The sequence below is a fragment of the Mus caroli genome, unplaced genomic scaffold (genome assembly GCF_978045245.1).
Source record: "Mus caroli unplaced genomic scaffold, Mus_caroli_1 scaffold_10, whole genome shotgun sequence".
In the NCBI taxonomy this organism is placed as follows: Eukaryota; Metazoa; Chordata; class Mammalia; order Rodentia; family Muridae; genus Mus; species Mus caroli.
Window position 1 is genome coordinate 24,086,267 of NW_028227265.1, and position 17,479 is coordinate 24,103,745.

The following is a 17,479-nucleotide window of genomic DNA, read 5'->3' on the forward strand; positions in this document are numbered from 1 at the left end:
CTGATTCTACCTACATAAAGGGGCCATACATTTTATAATTGCTTTATGCAGTTTCTTGAGATAGTAGCTTGTGCTTGAAACCCCAGCACTCGGAAGGTAAGCCAGAAGAAAAATGGTTGTGAATTCAAGGGTAGTCTTGGCCACAAAATGAAACCTCAAGAGAATAAAAAAGAAGAATGCATACATTACTTCACTCCTGTTTGTTTTGCTTTTGTTTTTCAAGGCAGGGTTTCTTTGTGTAGCCCTAGCTGTCCGAGCCACCACTGCCTCTGGAGCTCTGAGACTGAAGGCATGCGCCACCACTGCCTGGCCTCCTCTTTGCTTCTTGATTATGGGTCCCATGTGCCCAGCTCTCTTGAGCTCTTGGCATCGTGACTTCCCCACAGTGATGTACTGAAACTTGGTACTACGAACTAAAATAAACACCTTCTCCTCTAGAAATTGAGAGAATTAGAGAAATTCATAGAGATGAGAGAGAGAGAGAGATGGGTTAGAGAGAATGGAGAATGGGCTGGATAACAATAGACAATGGTAATCCAGAGTGCAAGGCTTCTCGGCTTCTCTCTGGTACCCAGAGTAGACAGTGGATGCTGAGCAAATATTCTAAAACCCAATGGAGCATCATTTAAGCTGGTGTGCTTTAGCTGGTCCTAACGATTTGGAAACCTGAGCAGGATGATCTCAAGTTCAAGACCAAACTTAAGTACTTTAGCAAGACTGTATTGGGGTTGGGGGTGAAGCTAGGGCTGTAGCTTAGTATTAGATTGCTTGCCTACAATGTACAAGGCATCGGACACTCTTCTGGCCTCTACTGGCTCCTGCATACTCATGATACACACAAACTCATGCAGGAACATACATATACATCTAAAAATAATAAGTAAATAGATCTTTAAAACAAAGTTTCAAGGAAAAAAAAACAGTAGCTACTGGCTTGACAGTATTATCAGAGTCTACAAACCCCATCTAGGTCATGGACCAAATCCAGTCCACTCCAGGGTGTGATTGAAAAAATGGTCAAATTTCAGTGTTATTGGTAAAGTTTCATTTAAATACAGCTGCGAGGCCGTGGGTGTGGGGGAAAGAGGGGAGTAGGAGAGAACATACAGCCATGCTTCTCTGTTTTTATTTTGCCTATGGCTTTTTTGAACTACAAAAAGAGCTGAGTATTTGAATTGACAGAGACCATATGGCTATCAAAGCCTAAAATATTTAGTATCTGGCCTCTCACAGGGGGGAAAATGTGTTTACTGCTGGCCTAGATTCAAGTGGGGCAAAGGAAAATGCAGGAAGATCAGCCGGGAAGCTCCAGCAGCCTCCAGATCAGTGATTCTCAACCTTCCTCATGCTCTGACCCTTGTGGTGAGCCCCCGATCATAAAATGTTTTTTGTTGCTACTCAATAACTGTAATTTTTGTTATGAGTTGTAAATATCTGTGTTTTCCGATGACCTTAGGCAACCCCTGTGAAAGGGTTCAACTCCCCCAGCATACACCAAGGGGTTGTGACTCACAGCTTGAGAGCCACTCATCCAGATGAAAGAAAAGAATGGTTTGGTCTTAAGTGGTCACAGGAACAATTTAAATCCTGGGTAAGTCTTGATGAGTTTGCTAATGAATTGGATGCAGGACGTGAAAGAATGTTTCTACCCTGAGCAACCAGGTAAATGGTGAATTTTGAGAGACGTGAATCTTTAGGGGCAGGGATCACAAGACAAGGCTGAAGATCACATGCCAAGCTGAAGAAACAGTGACTGGTCAGTAACATCCAACTGGAGAGTTGAGGAGTCACTGAATAGACAGATCTGGAATTCATGGCCGCAGTTGGGACCAGAATTATAATACAGAAGTCATCAAGCTGATAAGTAAATCTTTGAACCTGAAGGTTTTGGAGTGTCATATATTATTCATAGGAGAGATATAAAGAAGTCATTGCCATCCATACATCAGCATCACAAGGCTTCCGAAAACTTCATGAGGAATTTGAGAAGCCCTCTTAAACATAACCTACTTGGAGCCTTCCACCAGCCATCAGACTGATCAGGAGTCACAGCAGCCACTGGGGAATGTGCGGTTTCCCTTCAGGGTCACTCACAAGAGTTTAAGGTTCTATGCAGACTATTGGTTCACTGTTACATACCTCCTGAACCCCACTGAGACTTAAACATAGGGCCTCTCTCATGCTAACACACATTCTACCACTAAACTACACCGTGGCTCAACTTTTCCTATTTCATCTCCTTCTGGGAACTTTGGGCCATAAATTGCTCCATTTGTCAGCAATCTGCTCCCAGTAAGGAATCCAAATATGTCTACATTCTTTGTGTTCAAGGGAGCCAGGGAGTTTTTATGCTGATCACACAAATGATGCCTTTAGTAAAATAGGCCAGTGGCGGTTTCACATTTCCTATTATGATGTGAGACAGATTACTTTGTAATGTTGGAAAAGAACATAATTATTCCAACAATGTGGCTTGTGAACAATGGCTTCAAGGGTCCCCATATACTGTTTATCCTGCTCATATTGCATATGTGTGTGCATATATATATATATATGTATGTATGTATGTATGTATTTCAATCATACCCCTAAGTATCCCCTATGCCTACTTTCTATGCCTCCTGCACTCATTTATATTTTGTCTTAGAATATTCCCCTTTTGAATTTTGTTATAAATATAGTCCACAGCCTAGCCTGACATTTCCAGACAAAGTTATTGTTGCTCTATTCTTATATTAGTACTAATTCTGTTGGGATCATTTTTTTTAATGTCTTTCTCCTTTTCTGGTTTCTATTCCTTTCATGTCTGCATTTCCAATGATTTTCAAAGTATTTGAGATCTAGAAGTGTTTAGCTACCATCTGCTGGGAGAGAAAGACTGGACTCACCAGCAGCAGAACCAGCAGTAGAGAGAGAAAGAGACAAGTTTGAAATATTGAGAGCTGCACCTTCTTTTGTTGCACATCCTTTTGGTTTAATAGCCTTGCTCCTTTTAGCATCAGCATCTTTACACAGCAGTCAGGGGTTTGCCGGGCTCCCTAAGCTCCTTTACCATGATGCTCCTCCCAGTAGTGTGTCCAGAAGCACACACAGTATCTCCAAAACCCATTACTCCTTGAAAATCCTGTTCAGCCCAACTGCTCTGCCAGCAGGGTGCCTTGTCAGGCATCTTTTAGTAGCACGCATGCCCCGCACAGTCAGATTTCCATTACTTCTGACTTGCCTTTACTACCATCTAGGCCCAAAGCAACATCAATTGTCCTTAGAGTAGCAGTTAGCCTTGTAAGTTCACTGTATTTCCCATTTTCCAGGCACAGTGGAGCATGCCTGTAATTCCAGAACTTGGGAGGCTGAGGCTAGAAAAGAACAAGTTCAAGGACACCCTGAGCTACATAGCAAGACTTTGTGGAAAGAAAAGACCCCTCTGAAATAACTTGCCATGTCATGACATAGGAAGAGTAAAGTTCCAAAAAGTAATATCCAAGTGGCCCTGAATATGAAAGTAGTCCTGAAGTCGCCTATAGAAAACCAGCCATATACACTGTGACCACTAGAGTCAGGAAAGCCAGAACCTGCCCCCACGCCCCAGAAGTAGGCTCCCTGGAGCATTTGTTATTCATGCATTCTTTCAACAGAAAATGCAGTGACCCATTTCTAGCAGAGAACAAAACAAGCAAAGTCCTTGGGGTCTCAGGGAGGTTATACTATCAGAAGAGAGCTGACAGGGCATAAATAAGTAAAAAGGTAAGGGAGTTGCAGAGTGCTCCTGCGGTCTCTCAGAGCATCCTAATGCTTCCTGTGAGCAGAGGTTTTGTTTCTAGCTATCAGAGCAAGGGCCCACTGAAGGAGTCCAGGAAACAACCTTGTTGAAGCTCCTGGGCCTAGGTGCAAGCTTGACGCCTTTGGTTAGCACATAGCATGTCCTCACTGGCTGGGGACTACAATCTTTGTAGATCTGATTTGCCCAACTTCTTCTCCTTTTAAAGTTTGGTTGTTTCCTTTCTTGGAGAAAATCGGGCTGCCCACAGTTTAATAGAAACCCCAGAACGCAGAGGTTTCATTTCTAGAAAACGGCTCATCCTGTCCTTCATTAGCATATTTCCTCTCAAGCTAGTTGGACAGACCTACTAGATTATATACTATATGCATACATTTTTTGCAACCTACTTTTAATAAGGGTTCAGTCTCTTCTCTAGCCCACCACCCAGCAGAGGTTATGGGAGAAAAACTTATTAGGATGCGGGGGAAGTGGAGCTGATCAGCAATGGTTCGTTGGGGGTGAGCTGGATCTTCTTTGGCCCCAGCTCAGTCCCATGGCAAACACCGAACACAACTCAGCAGCTGCAGAGCAGTCCTCTAGGCAGGCAGACGGCACACAGAACTGGCAGCTACAATCCATTCCTTTTGTTTGTTTGTTGTTTTTTTCCAAGGCAGGGTTTCTCTGTGTAGCCCTAGCTGTCCTGGAACTCACTCTATAGACCAGGCTGGCCTCGAACTCAGAAATCCACCTGCCTCTGACTCCCGAGTGCTGGGATTAAAGGTGTGCGCCACCCTTGCCCAACCAGTCCAGTCCTTTCGACAGGCAGACACACCAGGCACAAACCAACAGCTTCAGTCCAGTCCTCTAGGCAGGCAAACACCAAGCATGAACCAGCAGCTGTAGTTCAATCCTGAAGAAACCACCCGGCTTGCCAGCTGGCCTGAGGCAAGGCCATGGAAGCAGCAGCTGCCACAGGGACCTCGAGAGCAGTTCTTGGACAAGTTTCTCTCAATGGTGGCGTTAAAACAAGCTGAGCTCAACAGTGCTATGTAAGGTGAACTAATACATGCATGTAGTTAGTGGAGAACATCGAGGCAGAGCAAACCAAACCAAAGCTTAGTGCTCATCTCCTACTATCTATGGGTTCATATACTCCTTCATCAAGCGTCCTTTCTTGTGTTAGCTATATCAAAACATCTTTTCACCTGTGTCTGCTTCAGGAAAACAGTCTTTCCTGTGTCTGCTTTAACAAGACATCCTTTCACCTGTGTGCCCCAGCAAACTATCATTTGACATGACTAACTTTCCAAAGAAACTAGAAGTTGTCACTTCAATAAACCCCATAACAAACAATACCTCCAAACAGACCTGGGGTTTGGAGATGTTGTGTGACAATGAAGTGAACAGGCCTGACTCTTAACTCAGAAGCCTATAGAGAGAAATGTTCAGATAACAGTAGTTAAGAGGTTGGATTCTCTGGGCTGCAGAGATGGCTCAATAGTTAAGAACACTGGTTGTTCTAAAGATGTGGGTTTGGGTGCTGGTATCCAGTGATGTTTTCTGGCCCCTGTGGTAACCAAGTATGTACATGGTACACAGATATACACATGTTTTTATTATTTTGAGAGTTTCTCTGTGTAACCCTGACTATCCTGGAACTCACTCTGTAGGCAAGCTGGCCTTGAACTCGGACATCTACCTGCTTCTACTTCCCAACTGCTAGGATTAAAAGTATGCACCACCACACCTTTCAGTTTGCTTCTAATACAACTCAGGACCACCTACACAGGGTTGGTACCATCCACAGTGACCTGGGCCCTCCCATATCAATCATCAATCAAGAAAATGCCCTACAGGTTTGCCCATAGACCAGTCTAGTGGGGGGAGGTTCCTTCTCCCAAATGACTCTAGCACATGTCAAGTTGACACAAAACCTTAACTAACAGATCTTTGAAGGACTTTTATTAGCCAGCAGAACCATCAAAATGCCTTAGGCAGCAAGAATGGTCCTCTGCTCTGGCCTCTTGTTTACTGTTCTCAGTCCACCACTTCTTTCCTTCAACCTCAAACAATGTTCAAGGCAGAGGTATGTGGCTGAATGTGTATACTTCTAACCCACCTTGCCCTATTCTGTCCTTCCTGGACAGTTACCATCTTCCTTCCTTTGTCCCACTTCTCAGCACAAATGCTGTCAAGTTGTCATCCTTCATCTTGATTTATTGCTTTCCCATTTGCAATGTACACTCTGTTCTGACCACCTAGTCACCATCCTGGCACCTCACTGTACATCTTCTTTGCCCGAGGACAACTCTTTGCTCTGACTGATGCGTCTCCTCTGAAGAGCTGACAGTTTGACACAGAAACTAAAGCTGTGTCCGTACTTAACCAAGAGGGAACAGAAAGCTACGTTCTTTTCAATGATGTGAAAATGAGCCCAGGGTCCCGTGGGATCCATACATTTGTAACTGATGCTAGACCTTGCCTTATAATATACAAACTATTGGCTTCCATGTCCATATGTGTGTTTTGTGTGTTTGCATGAGTGGTTATGTGTGCACATGTGTGTGCATTGCCAATGGATGCCACAGATCAATGTCCAGTTGTCATTTTCCGTTGTTCTCTTTGGAGTGTGCAGGGAGCTTGACAGCTCAGTTGGATTTGATGGCTAGCAAGCTCCAGGGGTCGACCTGCCTGTGTCTACCTACCTTCTGGGCACTGAGATTACAGATATGTGCCGTTGTACCTTTAACATCGCCTCTAGAGAGGCTCCAGTGCTTGTGCAGCAAGTGTGTTAATGAGCCATCTCCACAGTCCTTCCACATCTTTCTTTTCCCCAAGCCAAGAACTCTTTTGAGCCTAAGTAGGAACCTAGCAAAGCACAGCAAGTCTGTCTTAAGGCTCCCAATATTCCACACATGCAGTCTTCTTCGCTGTGGTGCTCCAGGGAAATACTCCCCATAACCCTGACATTGCTCAGTCCTCCCTAAGGCCCTCTAGTCACCCATAACGGGGATGATTGTCCCACTCTGGCTGGACTGCCTCCTTGTGAGTCCTTAAACAGCTCTGAGAGGGCCAGTTCCTATCTATCGCCACAAGAGGGCTCTTCTTATTACTTGGGATCCCAAGAGCAAACTCCCAAGGGCTTCTTCCCACCTGGGTAGCTAATAACTAGAAGCAGTTTGGTGGTGGTGGCGGCGGTGGGTTTTGGTTTTGTTGTTGGTTTGGGGGATTTTTTGTTTTCTGTGTGTTTGTTTTTTTGAATTGGAGGCTTTCTGATCACAACAAGGTTCTATTTTGTTTTTGTTTTTGTTTTTTCTGATCAAGGCTCAATTTTTAATTGTGGGGCCTTGAATTTAAAGGGGGGAGACCCTCCCCCACTTTGACAGGATCTCATTGCTTTTGTCAAGATCAAGAAAGCAAGCTCATTGCTCAGCAGGTAGCTTCTTGCTGGAAGCTGCAGATGTGGCACACAATAGACTTTACCTAGGTCGGAAGACTCCACCCTAGGTGGGCTAGCCACAGATCCCATTGCGGATGGTTGTGAGCTACCAAGTGGTTGCTGGGAATTAAACTCAGGACCTCCGGAAGAGCAGCCACTGCTCTTAACCACTGAGCCATCTCTGCAGCCCCCACAACAAGGTTCTTAGAGGGGAAAACTGATCACATGTATGACCTATAAAGGACTGCTTGCCCCGTTGTGTCCAACAGTTTATGAGGGAAACACTATCTTCTAGAGTGAGGTCGAACATTTTGGTTTCATAGTATAATTTGTTCTCTGTTCTCTGCAGGCCTGGAGAAGGAAATGTGTCCTTGGGTAAGGGTGGGATAAAGATCGCCCCTCACCCACCCTCTGCCCTGGGATCCAGCCGAGCTCAGTTGGTGTGCTCCACTCGACCCTCACACCACTGGTCACCTCACTGTTAGACTACTTCCCAGAATGGGGATGGATACACATAATGAACACATCACACCAATCATAAAAAAGTGGGGTGCTGGGCAGTGGTGGTGCACACCTTTAATCCCAGCACTTGGGAGGCAGAGACAGGCGAATTTCTGAGTTTGAGGCCAGCCTGGTCTACAGAGTGTTTCAGGACAGCCAGGGCTAAACCCTGAAGCTAGTCTATGAGTCTGAAATCAGCCTGTGCAGCATCAGGCCCTGTTTCAAAAAAAACAAAAACAAAAAAACCCAAAAAACTCCATAGATTTTTTTCCAAGGAAAATATCCTGTTATTTGATATAAAATTAGAAGAAAAAAATGCTTCAAACTCAGAAGAAAAAAATCATTGGGAATTTTAATTATTACCTTGCCACTTTACATTTTGGGATTGATTCCGTTTATTTTAAAATACTGTCCTAAAGCAAGTCACATGCTATTTTTTTTCTGAGTATTCAGTGTTAAAACAAAACAAACAAAAGTTGGTTATGAGGTTTTGATGTTGAAGGCGACACTCTTCTTTGTGGAACAGACCCTAGATAATCTGAAGGAAGGGAAACACCACCTCCGTGTGCGGCCTGCCGACATTCCTGTGGCTGAGAGAGCATCCCTGAACTACTGGCGCACATGGAAGTGTATCAGCAAGCCCTCGGATTTTCCAATAAAAAGCCCCGCCTTCACAGGTACCTCCACGGGCAGGCCCACACCCTGAAGTCACCAGCTTCGACTCTCCTCCCCCGAACAGACGTTAACCTCCGTCTGAACTACTTCTGGGCGCTGCCTCTCTCTTTTCCTCTTCTCTTTTGACCCAGTACTGTCCTCTGCATGGCTACTTGCTTACTGGGACTCAGCACCCTGTGCCATTCCATCCTGCTGCATCTAGGCTTCCTTTAGGTGATATGATGTCTTCCAGTCTCTCCTGGCTCCATCATTATTTCAACTTACCTCAGGCCACTACACAAAAATGCTCAGTGGTCTCTGGCTTCTAAGGCTCTTGCAGCATAGGGACATAAGTCTCTATGGTGGGACATCAGGAGTTCATGATTATTAATGGGTTTTTAATCTGCAGTTGACAGTCATTGGTTTGATCAACTAGAAAGACCATGGAGGGGCTAGAGAGATGACTCGGCAGTTAAGGGCACTAGCTGCTTTTGTTGAGGACCCAGAACCCACGTGGTAGCTCCTAACTGTCAGTAATTCCAGTTCCAGAGAATCGGATGCCCTTATCTGGCCTCTACATGGAGAATGTACATACATACAGGCAAAATATTCATACATATAGATAAATCTTAAATAAGAGACATGAGTAACTGGATATAGTGACTATGGATACATAAACCAAGATATATCATTCAGTGTCCTTTTACTGTCTGCAGAAAAAAGATTTTTCACACTTAGCTTTCCAGAACACTTCTTCTTACCCTTAAATATACATCTGAAAAGAGAAAGGGGGGAAGGAAGGGTATGGCAGAGACTGTCCCCTGAGTGGTCCCCTGGGTCAATGGGAACGTCGCAATGCCTTGGGGAGGTGATGGCACCTTCTGTATTACAGGTCTTCACGATAAGGCCCCTTTGGGACTCATGGACACACCGCTGTTGGACACAGAAGAAGAAGTGCATTACTGCTTCTTACCCCTCGACTTGGTGGCCAAGTACCCAAGCCTAGTGACTGAAGACAATCTGCTGTGGCTGGCTGAAACGGTGGCCCTGATCGAGTGCGAATGCAGCGAGTTCCGCTTCATTGGTGATTGTCCTGTCCAGCGGTGGCCACCTACTCATCCCACACGCCCGTACCCTCACCTAGCAAGGGTCCATTTGTGGCTTACGGCCTGAGGGCTTTCTCTGAGCAGAGGCTGTAGGATCACGATGACCTTCAGGAGGCAAGCAGAGCCCAGCATGGGGCTCTCACTGAACTCAGGGCTTTTTTGGCTTTGTTTTGTTTTTGAAACATGATCTCTCTATGTAGTCCTGGCTGTCCTTGAACTTGCTATAATAGAACAGACTGGCCTCAAACACACAGAGAGCCACATGCCTCTGCCTCTTGAATGCTGGGATTAAAGGTGTATGGCACCATGCACAGCCCAGCTCTGAGATATTTTAGCTCCTATTTCTTTTGTGATGGCCTAGCCATTCAGGGACACTGAAACACCCTACGGCAGTGGTAAGGATCCTGGAGATGATGGTAAAGGTAGGGGACTGAGTTGAACTCTGGTCAGGTCTCATACTTTGCTTATGTCTTGAGGCCTCAGCTAATCTCAGCCTACAGCAAGGAAATAGGATTGTTTCAAAGACACTATCTACTGTTTCTTCCATTATCCTCAGAGTGTAAAGAAAGGGGGTAAATAATGGCAGTCTTCCCAGAACCCTGTAGAACTGGCAGCCTGAGCTGAGGAGGGATGAGCTCTCACATCCTTCCCAGAAAGGAGCCTCCCTTCCCTCACTGCCCCAGGATTGGCTTTGCTTGCCTGTGAGCCGAATGGCCTCTCTGCTATCTAGGTAACCACAACGTGGATGGATAGGACAAGAAACCCCAAGAACCCCAAGTTATGTCAGGGGCCAAATGCTTGAGGTCCCAGCTATCCAGATTCAACAGTAAGTTGTCTGTGCTGTGCTCTTGCATCTCCGAGTTGATTCTCACAGGGACTTAGTGCTGGTTCTGTCTCTGCTTCCCGTACTGCAATCCAGCAGAGACAACCTGCAGGCGCCTGCTGGCCGCCCAGGCTCCCCCAGGCCTCTCCTCTCTAACAGGACAACTCCCTCTGTCGGAATGACTTGCTTAGGGTCAAGACTCTTAGGGTAAGTCTCAGGGTCTTAGGGTTCACAGAGAGGGCCTGGGCGTGCCAGGCCAGGCCAGGGGAGGCCACACCCATGGACTCAGACACAGGAAAACTAAGTGGGGTCTTTGAAAAGCACCATCCCAGAACAAACCTAATGAGGTATGTTTAGCAATTGTTTCAGAACAAGGAGAGCCTGACGTAAGACTAAGAGTCTGCCAGGACATGGACACATTAGTCATGAATATGTTTCGTTAACACATGTTGTTTCTTTCTGCTTTTCAAGTGAATTTTCTACGCTCACACAAGATTTTACTACCAGATAACTTCTCTAACATAGATGTGTTAGAAGCAGAAGTAGAAATTCTGGAAATCCCTGAGCTTACAGAAGCTGTACGGTTGTACCGGATGAATATGGGTATGTTGCCTGAGAACTTTGGCTTCCCCTGGATATTCTAGAACAGTCTGGGCTTGAGCTACAGAAGCCAAGAGCATGCAGCTCCCCTGCCAGCCACTTTGGACTTGGGTGGTAGTGACAAACAGGTGTAGTGACTGACTTAGACTTGGAGAAAAGGAATTTGGCTTAAAACCCTGCGTGTCCTCTCTACTCAGCGTTGCAACCAGCGTTGCCAGGGCCGAAGGGAAGCCAGCTTAGCCTGGAGCAGGAGGAGCCTAGCCTGGGTGAGAAACCAGGAGGGAATGTCCTGAGAAGCAGGCTGGTCCTGAGGACAAGTTTCCTTGGCCTGTGCTGTCTGTTCCTCTGTGGAATCCCCTGAGCGTCCACCTGCAACCCCCATCTTTCCTCTTCCGGGGACCCCTAATGAGGAAGTGAAATGAAGAGCCTACTTTCTAGCAGTGTTTCAGTTACTCCGTGCCCAGTTTCCCTTCCCTCTCTCCACCTCATTTCACATCCTCTGACTTCTGGTCCCAACATGTTCTGACCCTTGTTCAGGTCAGTCCTCTGTGCTCCTGGCGTTGCCTTGTTCCACCAGCTGTCCCTGCTTCACAGTTTTGATTTGCCTGTCATCAGCTCAGTCACCAGGTCCTGCACATCAGTGGACACTACCACATGTGCTTCAGGAAGCTGGCTGCAACAAGCAGTGCCAGCTGGTCTTTTGAGACTGTGTAGAACCTTTTCAGATAACAGGGCTACCACCATCACCGCATGTAAAGTGTGGCCTGGTTGTGTGGTTGTCTCATGGAATGAGGCTCAGCCTTTCCCAGGCAAATGCAATGCTTTCCTGTGTTGTGATGGGGGAGTGGGGAGTGGCATTCTGAAGCAACTGTCAGGAGTCTGTTACAGGACCTTTAGTTTACTAAGAGGAGTGTGAGCTCAGCACCTTCCCCAACAGCTTCTGGTCCTCAGGAAGCATGGGCGTTAAAGATGGCAGCGTGTGTGTAGGCAGATTTTCCTCACATTTGTGACATATTAACCTTTTTTTTTTTTTTTTTTTTTTGGTTTTTCGAGACAGGGTTTCTCTGTGTAGCCTAGCTGTCCTGGAACTCACTCTGTAGACCAGGCTGGCCTCGAACTCAGAGATCCGCCTGCCTCTGCCTCCCAAGTGCTGGTATTAAAGGCGTGTGCCACCACGCCCAGCTTAACCTTTTTTTTTTTAAAGATTTATTTATTTTTATTTATATGAGTACACTGTAGCTGTCTTCAGATGCACCAGAAGAAGGCGTCAGATCCCATTACAGATGGTTGTGAGCCACCATGTGGTTGCTGGGAATTGAACTCAGAACCTCTGGAAGAGCAGTTAGCTCTTAACCACTGAGCCACCTCTCCAGCCCGGGATTAACCTTTTATAACATATATAATCAAGGTAAATGTCTTTCATAGCCCTTTGACTATGACAAAGCTCAAACCCCAGCCCTGCATAACTCTGAAGTTACTGGTACTTTGCTCTAAACCACAATGTCAGACAGGACAGAACACAGTTCATTTGTCTGTAAATGGCTAGCTAGTGGGGCTACTCTCAAGACTGGAGATAACCTGTGAAAATTCTCCAGCAGGAGGCTGAGGAACTTGGGAGACAGAGGCAAGAGAATCACAGATTTGTAGACAGCCTGGTGTATATAGTGAGACCCTATTTCAAAATAAGGATTTGAAAATCTCCTGGAAGCTTGTCAGCTGGCTCGGTGTTCCTACTAAGTCATCTCCCATGAGTTTTGACCTCTAAACTAAACGTGTGTACACCAAGTTATACCAATGTTAAAGTAATCCAAATTTGGACTGTGCAAGCACACAACTCCCATCTTACCATATAAGTCCTAACTGGGGAAGCAGGAGGACCCATGGTGTCCAGTTCAGGAGCGATCAAAGATCTAGGAGTCACCTCTTTCTCTCCAACACAGGTGGCTGTTCCCGGACCTCTTGTCCACCTCTAAGTCCTGGAAAGGGGGGTCGTACAGCCAGTGTGGAGTCTGTGAAACCACTGTACATGATGGCTCTGGGCCTGCTGGTCAAGTATCCAGACTCCGCACTGGGACAGCTGCGCATCGAGAGCACGCTGGATGGAAGCAGACTATACATCACAGGGAACGGGGTCCTTTTCCAGCACGTCAGGCAAGTCTTGGCCTCTCAGGGCACTATCAGCCTGGGCTCTGCCCCCCTTGGAAAGCAACCTTAAGCCTCTCCTGTGAGCTCAAAGGGAAAAATACCTCACTATTTTATCTCTTCCACTGCTGAAACCACCAAGTTTGGGTCTATGAGGAGCAGGCCGGGACAAATTACAAAGCTCTCCATGATTCAAAGCTTCCAATGGTCTCCTTTTGCTATTTTCTGCCATTCATTTCCCCTAGGCTAGATCTGAGGTTCCCAGGCTGCAGTCGTATCTTCAGAGTCCTGGATACCTCAAGTAAACCTCTTTACAAGGCTTCTCTCCCGTCTTAGGAGGCTTTCCAGAGCCCAGGGTATCACCTGAGAACAAAGCAAGGCAGGCTTCCCAGAGGACATGGTTCCTTGAGAAATGAGCTCAGAGTGTCCCTGCTAGTGCCAGGGCAGGGATTACCTGCCATTTCTGCAGAAGGTTAAAAAGGAACAGCTCTGATAGGGCCACAAAATTCACTAGTTCCAAAACTGAAGATAGGAGTGGGTTTCCCAGTTCCCTGGGGAGAGGCTCGCCTGACCGAATTGTGTAATTTTGGAGCCCTTAGGCCTCTACCATCATTCATCTCTCCCAAACATATGTACTTAAAATGTCACAGAAGGCAAATAGCAGTGCTTTTTGAAGGCAGGTTGAACTAGAGGATTGGCGTTCATACCTTAGTCTCTTTCTAGGTACGAAGGATGTTAGTAATCTTTCATAGTCATAATAGGCAGCCGTACCGTGGATGCGAGGTCTCAAGCAGATACGTACATAAGAAGACAGGAAGGAAGAGGCTGGATTTCAAGGCCTATCTCAGGCTTCCAAGGCTTGAAATGAGTAGCTTTGGTTGGTTTTGCTGAAATAGGTCTGAAGAGGTGAGCTTATACCCAGGGTTACTCTCCTTCAAGAATCACCAAGTTAAACCAGGCATGGTGGCACACACCTTCAATCCCAGCAGGCAGATCTGTGTCAGCTTGGGACCAGCCTGGTCTACAAAGCAAGTTCCAGGACAGCCAGGGCTATACAGAGAAACCCTGTTTTGAAGAACAAAACCAAACAAACAAACAAAAAAGAAGTCACCAAATTGGGGCTGGAGAGATAGCTCAGTGGTTAAGAGCACTGATTGTTCTTCCAGAGGTCTTAAGTTCAATTCCCAACCACACAGTGGCTCACAACCATCTATAATAGGATCCGATACTCTCTTCTGGCATGTCTGAATAGACTGACAGTGTACTTACATACATAAAATAAATAAAGTTTGGGAAAAAATTTAATCACCAAGTTAAATCAAAGAAATGATTCTTCCGATGCCACCTTTGATCCAGTGCTATGACGAGACGCCTTAGTCACGGGAGGTTGACAGGCTAGCTAGACTCCTTTAAGGTAGAGCACTAAGGTGCCGCATAATAGGCTTTCCTCTGGGCAGGAACTGGCTGGGCACTTGTCGGCTGCCCCTGACTGAGACCATCTCCGAGGTGTATGAGCTCTGCGCCTTCCTGGACAAGAGGGACATCACCTACGAGCCAATGAAAGTGGCTCTGAAGACTCATCTGGAGCCAAGGACTTTGCCGCCCATGGATGTGCCCAGTAAGTGTTTCCTTTTCTGTGTTCTCAGACACACAGAAAGCTTCTGTGTTTGAAATTAGCATTAATGGAGGCTCTGTCGACTAGGGAGGGAAGGAGAGGGTGGCCAGGACCAAGAAGTGTAAATGAAAGAGGAAGAAAATGTGGGCAGCTACTCTCTTTCTCAGGGGAAACTTTCACATTACTTGCTCTCTCCTCACTGTCAACTCCATAGTACATCTCAAAATGATAGACAGACCTCCCAAAAGCAAGCTTGTGCTAGTCCTGGGAGCTAACACGCGTTGCCATTTCTTTCTCATAGCTCGGCAAGGAGAAATGGTCTGTAAGGCCATTTAGAATGAAGCAGAAGCACAAAGAAGAATTAAAATTACATAGTGGCCAAACTAGGGTCTACACGAGTCCAAATCCAGTGTTATTTTCATAAGCTAATAATTTTTTAAGACTGAATCTCTCTGGGTAGTCCTGACTGTCTGGGAACCCACTGTGTAGACCAGGGCTAGCCTTGAACTCCCAAAGACCCACCTGCCTCTACCGCCCAAGTGCTGGGATTAGCGTGTGCCAGCCACCATGCCCAGCTAGTTAGTAAATTCTAATTAACAAGTTTTTGTGTGAAGTTTAAGCTATCTTACTATCACTCAGCAACACTTAGCGTTTATTGAGCACTACATGTATAGACAGATATAGATGTCCATGGGTTCAGCTTCTCTCTTCTGGAGTTCACAGTCTAATCCTGTATAAAGAGAGGGATCCCTAGCTCCCTGCTGAGAGGGCTCATGAAAAGCTGCACACCTAGGACATTAGCAGCCACAGGCCAGAGGGAGCTGGCAGTGTAGACAGACAGGAGCAGCAGCCTAGCATGCCTTGAGAAAGCTGCATCAAGTGAAGGAAGAACAGTGCCTGGAACTAGTACTCCAGAGGACTTCCCTCCTCACCCAAGACAGCCATCCATCTCGCTCTCCTTGGAAGCACGCCAGCAGCAGGGACGGTCTGAGTCCAGGGTGGTTGTTTCGTGGAGAGGCAAAACAATATGAGTTTTGAGAGGGTGGAGTCTTCCTGTGTAAACACCACTGACCAAAGAGCCCCACTAGTTTTCCTCCTGGTCAGACAATGTGTCCCCTCTCGTTGGTTCCTTAGGTGAGGAGTGGACAGCCGAGGTCACAATATACTCACCACAGCAGATCATCAAGCTTTATGTTGGAAGCCATTGGTATGCAACGACCCTGCAGACCCTGATGAAGGTACTGTAGGCCCAACTGTCCTCCCACTTTGGCTTCCCCCACCCAAGCATCTTTGGGACTTGTCATGTGACCTTCGTACAGGTTCCCCTACTGCTTAGCCTAAGAACCTTTCCCTAGCTCCCTGGCCAAGAGTGCTCAGATTCTGTAGGTAGAAATGTGATGAGCAGCATGGTGGGAAAGCCTCGGGAATGTGGGGAGAGAAGAGTCTGGTTCTCAGGGGCCAAGAAGGAGGTGGGGTTGAGCTCCAAAGGCTGGGAGGTGGGGGGAGAGGGACGACCAGAAGTTGAAGCAGAGACAATGAATGCACTCCTCCTGAGATTCTCTCCACTTTGCTTACCCATAGTCAACATACAGAGAGGTAGAAATCTCCAAACCTACTCTTTACTAAAGCCCAAGACCATGGGACTGATTCTAATGTCTAACCCCTTCCTCTAGTACCCAGAACTGCTATCCAACACTCAGAGAGTATACTGGATCACCTACGGACAGACCTTGCTCATTCACGGGGACGGCCAAATGTTCCGACACATTCTCAACTTCCTGAGACTTGGAAAACTGTTTTTACCATCAGAATTTAAGTAAGCCAACACAGGAAACCAGATTATAAAACACTAAGGCTGACTCTCTGCAGCAAAGAGAACCCTCGGTTGAAGCCTTTGGGGAGGAGGTTCTATTATTTTCAACATGGGCGTTGCTGTTCAAGGCAGCTTCTTTAGAGGCTCGTGTCTCCCCTCCCCCCTAGTTTCCCATCTCCTTGTCGTTTGCAGGGAATGGCCTCTCTTCTGCCAGGAGGTGGAGGAGTATCATATTCCAGCCCTCTCAGAAGCCCTGGCACAATGCGAGGCATACAAGTGAGTAGATTTCACTCTGGATTCTATGTTAGCAATTTGGACCTTGATAAATTCCTCTTACAGATGTTTTCATCTGCCAGGGAGACCTACTCTCCTGAGAGTTGAGGGAGGGAGTTGGTAAAATGGGCTCCAGATGAGCCATTGCCCTATGAAAACCCCTTTAAAGGCCCCCTCCCATCCACTGTTGATAATTACCAACTCCCAGCCAATGGACAGGCCTGACCAATTACCTGGCGGGCTGATGGACGCTTCTTCTCGCTAACCAATCCCTCTTGGTCTCTACAGGTCATGGACTCAGGAGAAAGAATCTGAAAATGAAGAAGCTTTTCCCATTAGGAAGCTGCATGTGGTGACCGAAGGGACAGGGCCAATGGCAGAGTTCAGCAGAGATGCCAAGGAAGTAAGGCCCAGGAGTTTTTGGTTGGTGTCCTTAAACATCACCTCCACAGGGTTCAAGGGGAAGACCCAGCTCCTGAGGGTACGGTACCGTAGAAAAGCAGGACCCCCCCATGCGTTACTAGTAGAAGAACTAGTTTCTGGATTTTGAGGAGGCACAGGAGTGTGCTAGCTACTTGTGGCCTGAGTAACAATCTCTCCTTTTGAAATATAAAAGTTGCCTGGGCTGGTGTGACTCCCTCTTGGACTGAATGAACTTTAATGATGATCCATTTCAGGGGTAAGATTGTTCTGAGCAAGCAGGCTGTCTTAAAGCCCAGTTTATTGGGTCTTGGGAAGACTTTGATAATTGTA

The 17,479-nt window shown here is 46.6% G+C and overlaps 1 protein-coding gene across 6 annotated transcripts in view; it reads left to right on the forward strand.

Annotated features, from left to right (window-relative positions):
* Kctd19 (potassium channel tetramerization domain containing 19) overlaps positions 1-17,479 on the forward strand; it is a 29,991-nt gene that overhangs the window by 7,969 nt on the left and 4,543 nt on the right. For 3 of the 6 annotated variants that reach the window (XM_029481022.2, XM_029481021.2, XM_029481023.2), the window contains exons 3-13: positions 1,457-1,591; positions 8,227-8,377; positions 9,247-9,438; positions 10,755-10,886; positions 11,081-11,149; positions 12,824-13,034; positions 14,483-14,643; positions 15,775-15,878; positions 16,314-16,456; positions 16,646-16,729; positions 17,015-17,129. In XM_029481022.2, coding sequence (XP_029336882.1) covers positions 1,457-1,591; positions 8,227-8,377; positions 9,247-9,438; positions 10,755-10,886; positions 11,081-11,149; positions 12,824-13,034; positions 14,483-14,643; positions 15,775-15,878; positions 16,314-16,456; positions 16,646-16,729; positions 17,015-17,129 — 1,497 coding nt within the window. The remainder of the gene's footprint in view (positions 1-1,456; positions 1,592-8,226; positions 8,378-9,246; positions 9,439-10,754; positions 10,887-11,080; positions 11,150-12,823; positions 13,035-14,482; positions 14,644-15,774; positions 15,879-16,313; positions 16,457-16,645; positions 16,730-17,014; positions 17,130-17,479) is intronic. The other 3 variants (XM_029481024.2, XM_021170030.2, XM_021170033.3) reach the window with 3 other exon arrangements.